The sequence below is a fragment of the Cynoglossus semilaevis genome, chromosome 16 (genome assembly GCF_000523025.1).
Source record: "Cynoglossus semilaevis isolate Cse_v1.0 chromosome 16, Cse_v1.0, whole genome shotgun sequence".
NCBI lineage: Eukaryota > Metazoa > Chordata > Actinopteri > Pleuronectiformes > Cynoglossidae > Cynoglossus > Cynoglossus semilaevis.
In genome coordinates this window covers 2,500,434-2,515,029 of record NC_024322.1, presented here as the reverse complement: position 1 = coordinate 2,515,029, position 14,596 = coordinate 2,500,434, and the positions used below count along the sequence as shown (strand labels likewise).

The 14,596-nt window shown below is 43.9% G+C and overlaps 1 protein-coding gene across 6 annotated transcripts in view; it reads left to right on the top strand.

Annotated features, from left to right (window-relative positions):
- The first annotated feature begins 771 nt into the window (after positions 1–771).
- The window catches only part of ankrd44 (ankyrin repeat domain 44), a 20,599-nt gene continuing 6,774 nt past the window's right edge, over positions 772–14,596 (top strand). For 2 of the 6 annotated variants that reach the window (XM_017039697.2, XM_017039698.2), the window contains exons 1-11: positions 774–1,499; positions 5,681–5,764; positions 9,357–9,435; positions 10,163–10,233; positions 11,089–11,289; positions 12,232–12,319; positions 12,679–12,821; positions 12,916–13,128; positions 13,224–13,302; positions 13,381–13,495; positions 13,588–13,670. In XM_017039697.2, coding sequence (XP_016895186.1) covers positions 1,473–1,499; positions 5,681–5,764; positions 9,357–9,435; positions 10,163–10,233; positions 11,089–11,289; positions 12,232–12,319; positions 12,679–12,821; positions 12,916–13,128; positions 13,224–13,302; positions 13,381–13,495; positions 13,588–13,670 — 1,183 coding nt within the window. In that variant the 5' untranslated portion in view covers positions 774–1,472. Of the gene's footprint in view, positions 1,500–5,680; positions 5,765–9,356; positions 9,436–10,162; positions 10,234–11,088; positions 11,290–12,231; positions 12,320–12,678; positions 12,822–12,915; positions 13,129–13,223; positions 13,303–13,380; positions 13,496–13,587; positions 13,671–14,596 lie in introns of all 6 variants that reach the window. The other 4 variants (XM_017039696.2, XM_025064048.1, XM_008327991.3 and 1 more) reach the window with 4 other exon arrangements.

The following is a 14,596-nucleotide window of genomic DNA, read 5'->3' as shown; positions in this document are numbered from 1 at the left end:
TAGCTTTTTAATCCGGCTGCCAAACTTTTCAAAAACCTAATTTATTTATATTATCATTATACTTGTCTTTTTCCTGCAATACCCACATTTCCCCAATACATGGTGTACAAAATGCTTAAACCTTTATGCATAACTTTTACATGTCATTTATCTTGGTTCACACGAACTGACCCCCCTCCCCCCTGTTCAATTTTAGGACAGTTGTGGCCTGCGAGTCAAAAAGTTAACCCACGCCTGAACTAGATCTACATCACAATGCAAATCTGCAGACGAACAAAAAAGTGCAAGGCTGCACAATATGATTTTAATGTGGTTTAACGATCTCTCTGAAAGACCAGACCAGACATCAACAGTCTGTCCCTCAGATTATTGAAATTCTTCCTCCATTTGGTTTAAAATGTGCTGCCATGAGTACATTATGTTTAAGAGAAATCTTATTGCCAAAGTATAAGGAGTCAGGGTAACAAAATTAGACCACTCTGAAACACACACTCGTGCAGGAATCCTCCCCCACTCTCCCCTTGTTTCAGCAGACACATGACCCAGATTCTCTCTGCAAATTCAGTCATGTCATGGACAGACAGCAGTAGCCAGTAATAACAGCCAACCGGATTGGGTCCGGTCTACGAAAGCGCCGAACGACCCGACGCCTCATTGAATGGACGTCCCAACTGACCTCCATAACACAGTCTATAAAAAGCGTAATTCAATCACAGCTTTTCATAAGTCTACAGAAATACATACACTTTCCACACGCTGGCCCTCCTGTCGGTGTGTACATGTTTCCAGCAGAGGGCAGCAATACCACGAAGCAGCAGCAGCACTAGTAGAAGGAGGAGGCCTCAGGCTACTAATGCTGCCGCTTCTTGTTGTTGATGCTGAGGAAGCTTCTCCTCGACTTCTGCATCTGAAAGGAAGGAGGAGAGAGCACTAGCGACTTCCTGTCACAGCCGTACGCCGCCGCCTGCTGCCTCTCGCTGAGGCTTCTGGCTTCACGTACCGGGGAAGAATAAGCCTCTGTGGCGGGTGCATGAATTTAAAATGAAACTCCAGGAACCAGCTCCAGTATCTGAGGTAGCAGCAGCAATAGCAGCAGCAGCAGCTTTCATACATGCAGACTGTTCCCAGCAGAGGCTTTAGCTTCTGTTCTCGCTGCCTCTCTGCGGCCAGGAGCGACAGCCGAGGCTCGGAAGCACCACCGCTCTTGCCGCCGCAAACGGAGCGGTTGCTGATGGCCCTAAGGTTCGGCCTGGCCCGTACCAGTAAGACTCTCAACATTATCGGAGAATACTACCAGTAGCAGTCCGTGTGTTGGCTAGGAGGCTAACGGTAGCTGCGAGCACCAGAGAGGATAACAGCACCGACAGTCGGAGCGGGAGGCCGGAGGAAGCCCAGCATCGTCCCGTGTATGGTGCTGTATGTTCGGTGGGAGTGGATGAGCAGCGAACGGAGCAGAAGCTGACCCAGAGAACATGGCTGTCCTCAAACTGTCCGAGCAGGTACCAAAACAAGGCCTCTCACTGATATTTATTATTTATTAATTAATTAATGAATTAATTATTTAATTAATTAATGGGTTTTGGGTTTTAAAGTTAATATTTCATAAAAGCTAGCTTAGCCGCTGAAGGCTTTTTCGTTTACTTTATTGAACTATAAATGAAGCAGGAAGTGTAACTTCACCATGGATGGTATGAGTAGGTTATTACACGTAATTTGAAAATGACAGCTACACTATTAGTCAGCAGTGAATCTGCAGTAAACACACAGGAAACCGTCTTGGCTGGCGTCAAAAGTTAAAAAAGTTTGTTTGAAAAAAGGTTTTTTCGGATTAACAAGATTAATAAAGTCAGTTATAATAATCCCGACGATTTAATTATTTATCTATCTATCTATCTAAACATTCAGAGGAAAAAGCAACTTCATTATGTGGTGGTAGACATGGATACAAACTGTAAATGACATCATAATGACATCATCATTTTTACTGACAAATGTCTTTAATATCGAACCACGAAAATTTAATATTTTCCACTGCCAGAGACAGTGGGGACGTGTCTTTTACACTCCACAACAATAACCTGTAATGGAGATAGTTGTGTCCATAGCTTATATACGGTCTATGCTTAAATGTACTTCAGAGTAGGATTTTAAAATATGAAGGCCTCAGAGCCGAAGAATTTTTTTTTGATAAGATTGTATTCAAGGAGACATACCGTGTCAACAAAATGTGTCCCCGTTCTTAAATATTTGATTGTGATCATGTAAATGTGTCAGCTATTCTTAAAATGAAAAACGTTCTGGTCCTTAAACCTCATATTGAACCTGAAGGAGTCCCCCCCACCCTGTTTTCTCACTTGTCTAAACTTAGATTTGACATAAATTTGCACCTGGTCTAAAAACGCTTCACTCGACTCAAACGTGAAATGCACTAAAAGGCATTAGAAAAACATAGTAATGTCCCAGTGGAGAGCCCTGATGTGACACGGCTCCGTTTCTCTCCTATCAGATCTGCTCTTGACTTTTGAGCATTGGGTGAGCATTTTTTTTTTACAACTGTCAAGAGCAGGACTTCCTGTTATTTTCAAAGAACTTGCAGATGATGGATGATAAGTGAGCGCACGCAGCGAGCGCTCGACTGAACGTTGAGTCTTATTACGTGTTAATAACATGGAAAAAGCCACCATTAAACATTTTAACGTCAATTAAAACTCATATCTGTCGATCATAAAAGGGATGAATTCAAAATTAGATTTGGGCTCGCTCGTTCGCTAAATCAATCCTGTTGCGAATGTTTATGTTTTTCTTACCCATAAGTCAAATCCAATGAATGTTTTTCTTACCCATAAGTCAAATCCCATGAAAGTTCCAAGCTGACAAGTAAAACATCTATATTTACTCATGGCTGCAGCTGAAGATAAACAATCACTGCTGTGATTTACAAATGGCCACTTGCCTCTTTTACACTCTTTAAATGCAAAGGCAACACAAACATGACAAGTCAAGTAACCAGTGGACATTTTTGCAAAAGGAAACACAGGAAGTTGTTGAGCTTCTTCGCTGCAGTTGTGCACGAAGACTGAGCGTGTCTCTGCAGACGAGGAGTGTTTTTTTTTTTTGTTTTTTTTGCCTGTGCCATTTCCTGTGTGAGCTCAACACGGTTTAGATAAAGACACAGACACTGAGAGTTTCGAATGCCTACAGAACGGTCGTGATTGGAGGGTGTTGTCGATCATGTCGCGTTTGAGGCCTTCTGTTGCGGATTCGTGCTTTTGCGTGATTATTAAAAACGAGGAAGTTTGTCGCAGCGCAGAAGGGGAAATCAGTATGTGCAGCCTGTCACTGGGATCAGCAGAGCCCTGACTCAGTTCCTCAGTGATCTAGGTGTCAACAGTCCTCATTGTTGCTGGTTGCTAACAAAGTTTGTGTGACCCCGGTGTGGTATTTTACCAACAATAAAATGGTTATATGTTGAGCATGTCGCTCTTTTGGTTCTTTATTTGGAGAATGGCGTTGAAAATGCTTAAAATTCTTGAAAAGGTCTGTGAAGATGCTCAAAATTTTCTCCTGGGGTTCAGTGTGTTTTCTGTCACAAGCGAGGCTAAAATCAGTCATTTGAACAACTTTCTGCTTCCGCACCTTTGCCGGTGATGGGCATTTTCAAAAAGGTGAGATGAGGAAGTCTTCTCTTTGGTGTCCGGTCCTTAAAGCAGAAGTGAAATGTTGCTTTTGCGGTTCCCCTGTGGTTCCTCTAGTTCTGGTTTCGGAGAAGAACTAGCTGCAACAGGAAATGAGGCAGGAGGCAGTGTTGAACACGTAAGAAGTAAAATTAGAATGAATGAACGTCCGCCTTAATTCTTGTGTGTTCTGAGAGAAAACACCTGCTGACACGTAGCGGTCAGCAAGGGTTGCAGTCCGAGTCCGGTCCTTATACCTTGGTCCCTGGTGATCGAGACATGATCGCAGTCCGAGTCCGGTCCTTATACCTTGGCCCTTTTCCAAGTCCCTGGTGATCAAGACATAGAAAAGTTTTGGTCAAGTCTTGAGGCTTGAGGACGTCACACCAAATGAAACCACCTTAAAGAAAGTCAACAGGGACAACGATGTAGATGTTTAAAAAATCGTCCAAACTCTTGATACGTGTTTCAAAAAGAGCTGTCCTGATTCCACCCACATGACCACTCCCACCTGGGCAAGGATCTACCAATTACTTTAGACGGGCCCAATTGCCAGACCATCATCATTTTAGCACAGTATTAAGTAAACATGAGATGTGTTATGTCAACTTTTGAAGCACTAGAAGTTGCTGTTACTTCTCAAACAGTGAGGCGGGGCCAACAGTTTGGCAACAGTTTCTCGCTCTCTTCTCAACTGTCGTCATGGTTACATGTCACTGTCCTCTGCCCCCCTTCGTCCAAATACGTGCCGAAGAGGTGGGCGGAGTCTCATTCACAGTCAATGGTAAAGGCACAGGAACTGGTCTGAAAAAACTGGTTTTTAACCAGATTCCACTTTGCTCAGTTTCTTTACTCCAAGCACAGCGCGTTCCGTATATTTCCTTTAGATGTCAAGTAATCATTTTATCTGTGTAAAAATAGATGCACTACAGCGCTGCTAGCATGGCAGCATTGATCACACTAATGATAATCCTAGGCCATGTTTGAACTTATTTATTGTATTTTTTTTTTTAATGATCCACTGGGAGAAGCTCTGGACACGGAGTTTCCACCCAGTGTTTCCACCTGTTGATCAAACTTTGACTTCATGGGATCGTTTCATGACCTCCACGTGAGGCAGTTTTTCCTGCTTTCGGATTACATCAGTCGTAACCACCACCACCACCACCACCATCACCACTCCTGCTGCTGCTGCAGTTTGTGTCCTCTATTTACCTCTTATCTGTGATCCCCGGTCAAAATACGGGCTTCAGAGACCTCGCCTTCATCACACCCGAAACTGCTCTTTTGTCTGCAGTAGATACACTAAAATACACGAAATCACTAGATTTGTATTCTACATTTCACCAGTCCATGCGACAGGAACAGCGGGGACAGTGGGGGAGGTTTTTTTTGTCCTTGTTGAGCCCTACCAGAGCTGTAATTCAAACCAACAATTCTCCAATCATAAGCCTGACCTTTGACCCTACCCCAGACCACGAGCCGCAGCACTGGTTTATTCAATAGCGGTAGTGTGTTTTGTCGTTGAACTCTTCTTGTATGTAGTTACTGAACTTTTAAGATATTTTGGAGATTAAAGCGAGGAAAACCTAAATAAAGATGCCTAGAAAGTGTAAAAGAAAAAGTACTAAGAGGTTCAGCGAAAACAGTGATCTTTGAAAAATGCACCGATGGATTTGTGTCCGTGTCCAAAGGCTCATTGTCTGTCCACACTCTGCAGTGTGTTCTGACAACACAGCAGCTGCTGCCGCTGCTACACACATACGCGCGCGCACACGTACGTACACACACAGTATTCCAAACCGTGGGAATACTCCTTCCCAGCTCTTATGTGAACCTCCTGGAACTCGTTTGTTATTTCCTTTGAGTCTCTCCCAAATCTTTCTCCGGTGGTTATAAATGTGTCAAATCTAAAGACATACATGCATCCATTTGTCACCAATTCCAGACCGAATGGCCTGAGCCACTTTAGTGTTAACTTGTTGCTGCTGTTCTTGTGTCTACAGCCCCCTCTGATCCAGGCCATCTTCAGTGGAGACCCTGAGGAAATCCGTCTGCTCATTTACAAATCTGAAGACATTAATGCTCTGGTGAGGACGAAGTACAAACTTTTTTTTTTCACAAACTCAGTAAACTACTGTTTTTTTTCTTCAGTACCAATGCGGTTTATCTTAGCATATCGTCTAACTTCATCGCAGCATTAGGAAGCTTTGAAATCTCTAGATAATTTATCGCAGCATTAGGAAGCTTTGAAATCTCGATAATTTACATGTCAACAAATGTACGCTAATAGTTACGTTGTCCCATTGGACTCAGATTGTCTTCCGTCAAAGTAACAGAGGGTATGATATAGAATTGTCAACATGAATAATCCTGGCTCTTCCAATTACTACGCAACGCTTGTCGGCGCTTGTCGGCGCTAACTGGTAATTAATTTTAAAATTAAGCAACACTCAAGACATGTGCTAGCAGTGATTGGGCTCCTGTTGCAATTTGTGTCCCGGGGTAGTTGGACTTACTTCAGTGCTTTTGTTGTCACACGTAGGAATGTTAATGTATCGCAATTACTCCTAATTTGCCGTGAGTAATTGACATAATTAATACTTTATTATTAATAGTTATTGATTGATTAATGAATTGATTAGATCGAACATTTTCATCCTTTGACAGGCTTTATATGTATGTGTGTGAATGTATATATGTATATATATATATTTGTGTCTCTATATATACTGTATATATGTATAAATATATAAATATATACACATATACAAATATATTTATATAAAAAATATATATAAATACATATATGTGTGTGTGTAAATATACTGTATATAGTTATCACGGCTGTCCACACTTTTTTGGCTTTGGAGCTACTATTCGAAGGATCAGGCTAAAGTGATCTAGCATTAAAAAAACGTCAAATATATATTTACTCATATAAACTGAATATACTTTATACATACAGTTTATGATATGTTGATGTACTTCGACTAAATGCATAGCTTTATGGCACAATACGTTGATCCCGACCTACTTACCCCTGCTATATATGTGTATGTATATACGGAAAACAATAACATCGTTAAAAATATATCATCACGTTCATCCGACGTCGTTTTGCTGCCGACAGGCAGACAGACGTTGCATCTCCTCATCATTAAAGCCTTCTAAGTCATTAAAGGTGATCATCTCGGGACCAACAGACACAACATTGGCAGACAATCCGTCGTACATAAAAGGAAACAGCCGAGGGCAGTAACTGCATTCCAACTGCCGTGAGACACCCAACACTAGTACCTCTGAAGAAGAAGAGGAGGAGGGGAAAAGGAGAAGCATGGATGTTCCAGGAACAACCATAGAGGGTGAATTTGAAAGTTGGACAAAACTTGTGGACGACCTGGACGTCGGGTTCGATCTGTTCCAGGCCGAACACCAGCAGGTTCTGCAGAGCAACGTCTCGCAAGCCGAGAAGATCGGTCAACTGGCCGCCCAGTTGGAAGCGGAGATCCGACACAACGATTATCTCTCTGAACAGGTGGAGGACCTCAAGTCCAAGCTGGAGGTGGAGATCCGACACAACGTGTCTCTGTGCGACCAGGTCGAGGAGCTCAAGGCAAAGCTGAAGAGACAGAACAACAACAATCGCAAGTTCAGCGACGAGCTGGAAGGACCACAGGAGGCTCACAGAGATGAGGTGGAGAGACTGAAGGATGCCTATCAGATGTTGGAGGACCTTCAGAGGGAGGTCACCAGGCTGTCCTCCAGGCTGGAGACGGGGACCGCAAATGTGGAATCGCCGTCAAAGGAGAAGCAGCGTCTGCCGGTGGAGCTGCAGAGGGAGAGAACCAGGAGGCGGCAGCCGAGCGACGAGCCGCAGGAATCCCAGGGAGGGAGCACCACCAGCGAGACAGAGGTCCCTCATCAGATGTTGGAGAGCCTTCAGAATGAGTTCGCCAGGCTGTCCACGGTGCTGGAGGACGAGATCAAGAAAAACAACGCTCTGACCAAACTCAGAGAGACGGAGATGAGACATCCGCTCAATCATGTCCGTCAGCAGGCTCGCAAGGACGAGAACGGTCCGAGGAACCACCGGCTGGACGCCCAGAGGTACGTCGGCAGCAACTCGGAGACGGACTCCGCCAGAGTCTCCAGCAGGCTGGAGACGGAGATGAAAAAGAACATGTCTGTGTCCAAGTGGGGTGTGATTCAAGATGGAAGGGCGAGGAGGGATGAGGGGAAAAGAGCGAAGGACAAGAAGCCGAGATTCAGGAAGAAGAAGAGGAAGGGTACCGAAGGATCGGACGATTGACACAGACGCCAAACGTTCGCTAGTTGCGTTGCGAAGACTAAGCTTGACATTTGGCATCATTGTTATTATTGTCAGGTTCCAGTACTACCATGTAGGTACTGTTCTAGGACCTGTGAACATTTTAGCGACAGTTTTTCGGCCTGGAAATGGACCTTGCTTAACACATTTTCCACTTTGAAAGCGGACTGGAACCGTATCAACATGAGTCGCGCGGTTTTGTCGCGAACTTGCATTTGATTTGTCTCGACGTTTTGTACAACTTCATGACTTTTGATTGTAAACGGTGGACTTGGTGCGGACTCAGAGTGACTTTCTTACATGCCGCGGGACTTATTTGTGTAATTCTTAAGTGGTCTTCGCCACGGCGGAGGACACACCAGACATTCCAACTTCATGACACAGTTAAAAAAAAAATGTTAAAGCTATTTTTGGTCACAAGACTGTCAACTTTAAAACCTCTAAGAGTTCAGCACTACGTGTTCAGCGCAAGCCCAAGCTGAAAAGCTGTTTTTATCCTTAAAAATATGTTGTTATATATATATATTTTTTACATGATTTCGTACGACAATATTTGAGTTTTGCAACATTTTACAAAACAAAACAAGTTTTAAATAAGGAATGGGTTGAATCTGTGTCTAATTTCGAAGAGTATACCGGTTTACTGAATAAGACCTTCAACTCAGATATGCATATGTTTTTATTATACAAACTGATATTTTTTTTTGTATAGTACAAAATGTTTAGGTACATATTTATGTACACACTCGGTATATATTTTTAAGATAGGATTTTTTTGGATTCAAAAACAGTGTTGCATTAAAAATTCCTCACTAAAATAAACACTCAGTTTGAACTTTGTGTCTGCAGGGGCCTCGGTGTAAACCAACGGCTTTGGAAAGGAAATAAATTTTTAATTTTTTAGATTTTTGCTAATGGCCCGTTTGTTTACATTCAGCGGCCTAAATTAAAAAAAAAAAGTTTATAAAATGTATTCATTTGAATTTTGAGTGAAATACATATTTTAAATATTTGTATATTATAGCTAACATATAATTAGGCTATTTGTTATGAATATTGTAATGTTTATATTTTAGGCTACATTTTAGCTGTATTTTCGGCTAACTTTCTTTATTATTATTATTATTATTATTATTATTATTATTATTATTATTATATAGCAGTTGTGGCTTAGTGGTTAAGAAAGCAGATTTGGGTCCAAAAGGTTTAAGGTTCGAGTCCACCAACTACTAAGTTACCACTGAGGTGCTCTGAGCACGGCACCGTCCCCTGGGCGTGAGGTCACATTTGGTCGTGTGCGGTGGTGCAGTGCTGTGTCACCATGACAAGTAATATTTTTTTTATTTCTCCAGGATCCCGAGAAACGAACACCGCTGCACGCGGCAGCTTTCCTGGGCGATGCTGAGATTACTGAGCTACTCATCCTCTCTGGTGAACTCTGCTGCCTCTTACACACACACACACACACACACACACACACGAACACGAACCCAACACCATTTGACGCATTCTTGTGTACCAGATAAAGTACTTCTTGTCTCTTTGTTTCATATTTTCATGACCATACCAAACTGGCTCGTATCAGTTCCTCTGTCACGTCAGGGTTTAGCAATGTTGACACACATTTCATGATCTTTAGTTCTTCCTAGGGTGGGGGGGTGGTGGTTTTAAAAGGATACTTTTGACAAATGACAAACTCTTGCCCCAATAGACCGTCCGTCAGCTTTAGTCTTTGGTCAGATCTGTAGCGTCTTCAAATGTGCTCACTCCTTTTTTTACTTTTGAATGAAACGGCATTCTCGCAAAAAGTATGTTCCCACTTCACATTAAAGTGACTGGGTTGGTAAATTATTGCCGCTTTCACCAGTACGTTCACACGTGATGTTGTGTGTGACTTGAGTGGTTGGAATTCTTTGCATGAATTTAGCTTAGCGACACTAATTGACGATTTAAACAGCAGAACATTAGCGGCCGCTGCGTCTCTGTGACGCTTTTTCTATAGACTTTGAAATGAAATTTCAAAAGTCCATAGACAGTCCTATATTTTATATATATATATATTTTTAAATGTATGTCTTTGGTAAACAATTCAATCTTATTATATATATATATTATTATCATATTAAAATCCCTCTGTGTCTTTCTTTCGTCCGTACAGGGGCAAGGGTCAACGCCAAAGACAACATGTGGCTCACTCCTCTGCATCGCGCGGTGGCGTCTCGGAGTGAGGTGAGTGAGCGCACGCACGTACACACATACACGCGCACACGCACGCGAACCAAGGCCGCTCGATGACGTCCAACGATTTGTGTGCAAACACACACACACACAAAACATTCAAAGCTGTCGTCATCATCTGCGGTTCTGCCCTCCCCTCGGACGTCACGCGACGCATCGTAGGTGTCGTGTTCCAGGGAGAGATGAGGGCGAGAGAGAGAGAGAGAAAGAAAGAGAAAGCCCTCTCAATCTCTGGCTCTCTTTCACACACACACACACAACAGGTAGATCTACATAACTGAAATAACTGCGCGGTGAAGCAGCGTGTAATGTCGTGGTGTGGTCAGTGTTGGATTTCTTTATACTGCGGGAACACAGATTATTGTTTTAAACCAAAATGATTTATAGTTTGAGAATTTGTTGAAAACTCAGTAGAAAAGGTCACTTCAAGGTCACGATTCAGATTCATAAAACCTCGTTTGTCCCCAAGGAGGATTTCATAAGCTCCGGTTAGATGTGTAGACCAGAGTTCTGAGCTCTAAACTTCCTGTCTAGAACCCCACCAGTTTCATATGGGCTTCAGCGATGGCCAAGCTGGGGGGCGTGTCATCACGAAAATCACGAGTCGGGTGTGCGTCTGGTCCTCTGTCGTACCCGAGACCGACTCACCAAAACCCCTAGGGTTCGATCGAACCCAGGTTAAGAACCACTGGTCTAGAAAAACTTCTCAGACTGTAAACGTTCCTAAAGTTTACGCCAGCGCCCCCTGTGCTTGGCATGTGCAGGAAGCAAATTTAAGACAAAGTAGTCCAGCTAAAAAAAAAAAAAGCTAACACCGAACCTCGCTGCTTATTTTGTCGTCCTCAGGAGGCGGTGCGAGTTCTGATCCGACATTCGGCGGACGTCAACGCTCGGGACAAGAACTGGCAGACGCCGCTGCACGTCGCCGCCGCCAATAACGCTTTGAGGTGTGCCGAGGTCATCATCCCACTACTGAGCAGCGTGAACGTGTCGGACCGCGGCGGACGAACTGCCCTGCACCACGCTGCCCTCAATGGCCACACTGAGGTACTGCAACACGCTGACGTTGACTGTAGTTTTGAATTTCAATTATTCTTCCTCTTCCTTTTTACTGCAACATGTTCCAAGAGCCTTATTGGCAGATTGGCAGCGTGTACTGACTCTATTCTGATATACATGTACTTGAATTGAAAGTACAGTTGACTGAAGCTTCAGGTTACAATATTTCTCTACTTTACTTCCTCTATTGATTGAGTGTTACCACAGGACCGGCTTTTCTTGTTATGATAGTTTGAAGTGGTTCTTAATTATTTTCTGTCATGCCCCCTCTTGGGGACAGAAATGTTTTCACCCTCCTCTACCCCCCCGACCCAAACCTCGCAAAAATACAATTGAGAACCAGATTTTTATCTGTACAAACCACTGTATGAGGTGCTGCCACCTAGTGGCTGGAGGCCTGTTATCATTCAAGCATTACAGCAGTGGTACACTCATGTCCAGGGTGCCATATTCCATTCGAAGCCCCTCACGCCCCCCCAGCACCTCACCACGCCCCCTAAAGGAACAGATGGGTGGGTGCCATTCGAAGTCTTCTTCTTTTTCTTTCGGCTTTGTCCCTTTTTTCAGGGGTTGCCACAGCGAATCATTGATTTCCATATTGCCCTCTTCAGCTTAGGTTATGATGTAAAAAAAAAAGAATGTTACTATATTGATCCCATATTTGGGAAATAGTTGCGTTAGCAGCAGATATGCTGTTAACAGGCTGCCCCCAGCAGGTGCCAAGCATGTGGTTTCTCTGGGAATCGAACCCAGGGTTCTCTGCTCTCTGCGTCAGAGGCAGGCGTGCTAACTGCTATACTATGGAACCTGTGGGCTGTTGGTTGTGAACCTTCCCGTGTATGAGTTTTTGTTTACACTACTCTTATATATATAAAAAAAAAAGAGTCGCCCACTCAGACACTGCCTGACCTGCTACTTCCTGTTCGTCAGATGGTGAACCTCCTCCTCAGCAAAGGAGCAAACATCAATGCCTTCGACAAGAAGGATGGACGCGCGCTGCATTGGGCAGCGTTTATGGGTGAGGGCGGAACACACACACACTCACACTCACTCACACACACACACACACACACACACAGTGCATGTCTTGACATGAGTAAATGACGGAGTGGATCGCGGCGACGTTAACATAAATAACACCCAGTGGTTTTACGAGTTCAACAGGAAACCACCACAAAACAGGTCTTGCATACAGACAAACGTTACAGAACAGGTTGGTTTAAACGTCGCTGTGAAAACTTTCGAATCCTTACTAAAGAAATACGCTTACTAATGAGCCACAAATATCAGGAATGTACGTGTCGGGTATTTTTGTGGTTACCTACATGTCTAATTAAGAATACAACGAAACTTTCTTTTTGATTTGCTCCCCCGCAGGTCACCTGGATGTGGTGTGTCTGCTGGTGAGTCAGGGGGCGGAGATCAGCTGTAAAGACAAACGTGGTTACACCCCACTGCATACGGCGGCCTCTAGTGGACAGATTAATGTGGTTAAACACCTGCTCAACCTGGCCGTGGAGGTCAGAAGACTTTTTTTTTTTTTATTATTGGCCTCAAAGAATACATCGAATCCTTTCGATTTCTAACTTTTTTTTTTTATTGCTCCAACAACAGATTGACGAGTCGAACGCGTTTGGCAACACGGCGCTCCACGTGGCCTGTTTCAACGGCCAGGACGCCGTCGTGAGTGAGCTGATCGACTACGGCGCCAACGTGAGTCAACCCAACAACAAAGGCTTCACGCCGCTGCACTTCGCCGCCGCGTCCACACACGGCGCCCTCTGTCTGGAGTTCCTGGTCAACAACGGAGCGGATGTCAACGTGCAGGTACTTGCGAACGTTTATAACCGATGTGTAAAATCATTTCAAAGACTTCCGATCCTTCGTTTCTTCAGATCTGCTTTATCTGTTCTGACTTTCAGAGCCGGGACGGGAAGAGTCCTCTTCACATGACCGCGGTCCATGGACGCTTCACTCGTTCACAGACCCTCATACAGAATGGTTAGACCTGGTTATAAAGTAAAGAGTTCAACGTTTTTTTTTTTTTTCATTTTTCATCACAAACTCTTTTCATTCCAGGTGGCGAGATTGACTGCGTGGACAAAGATGGTAACACTCCTCTTCACATCGCCGCCCGCTACGGTCACGAACTCCTCATCAACACGCTCATCACCAGTGGAGCCGACAGTACAAGGTAACAATGGACTCGTAGATCAAATTTAGAATCACCGAGAAAAAAAAAAAAAAAAAAGAAGGATTCACTGTTGTTTTTTCTCCCTAAAAAAGAAGAGGAATCTACGGAATGTTCCCTCTTCACCTGGCTGCTCTGAACGCTCATGCTGACTGCTGCAGGAAGCTGCTCTCCTCAGGTAAAAGTCGACACTGTTTTTAAGACCATTTCATTGATAATTGTGTGTCAGATTGTTTAAAGGAGCTCTTAAAAAAAAGTTAGTAAAGTAAAGTAAAAAAAAAAACTCTTTTGGACTCTTTTAGAGTCAAACATGGCTGAGAGGAAATCTCTCGAATAATTTCATGGCCAAAAGCAACAACTAACCTTTTCAGAGTGAAGTAAAACACGACACTGATGCAGCGACCGGAGGAACTGACACAGAGCAGGCCCTTGTGCACGGTCGTCCCATCAGCTGAGTCACAATCGGGCTGTTATAAATTAGAGTGTTTATTTCTAGAGATTCTCCACTGGGAGCGAGGAGCAGCGTTAGAGATAAACAGACTCGCAATGAATCTCTAGGCCCTGTCGTTTTTCAGAGACTTGGTCAAGACCCGTGCACGGGGAACAAATGTTAGAGCGTGTCTGTTACTGGACTGGATTATTTTTTAAGATTTCACGAAGATTCACATCAAAACAACACCACATCAAATTAAAGTTAAATTCAATTTTCTTTTCAAAACAGAAACACAAAATGTTAACAAGTAGTTAAATTCAATTTTCTTTTCAAAACAAAAACAGAAACATCGAATGTTAACAAGATAAATTTCCCTACGGGGGAAAATAAAATTCTGTGGTTTCACACTGTAACTGCTGCTGCTTCTGTCCCTCAACGTCTCCGTCTCCTCACTGTGACCGCTGAGCCAAACGCATCAGCATCGCCCGACCTCCGTGACTTGGTTGTCCACCTCCTCACCTGTCACACTAACACCTGTCTTCCTCCTCCCCGTCTCCCTGTGTCTCTGTGGTAACGGCCCTGGCCCCTGCACTTGCCTGTGTCCTCCCCGTCTCCCTGTGCTGTCCTGTCCCCCCCCCCCCCCCCCCCCCCCCGCCCCCGCCCACGCTCGC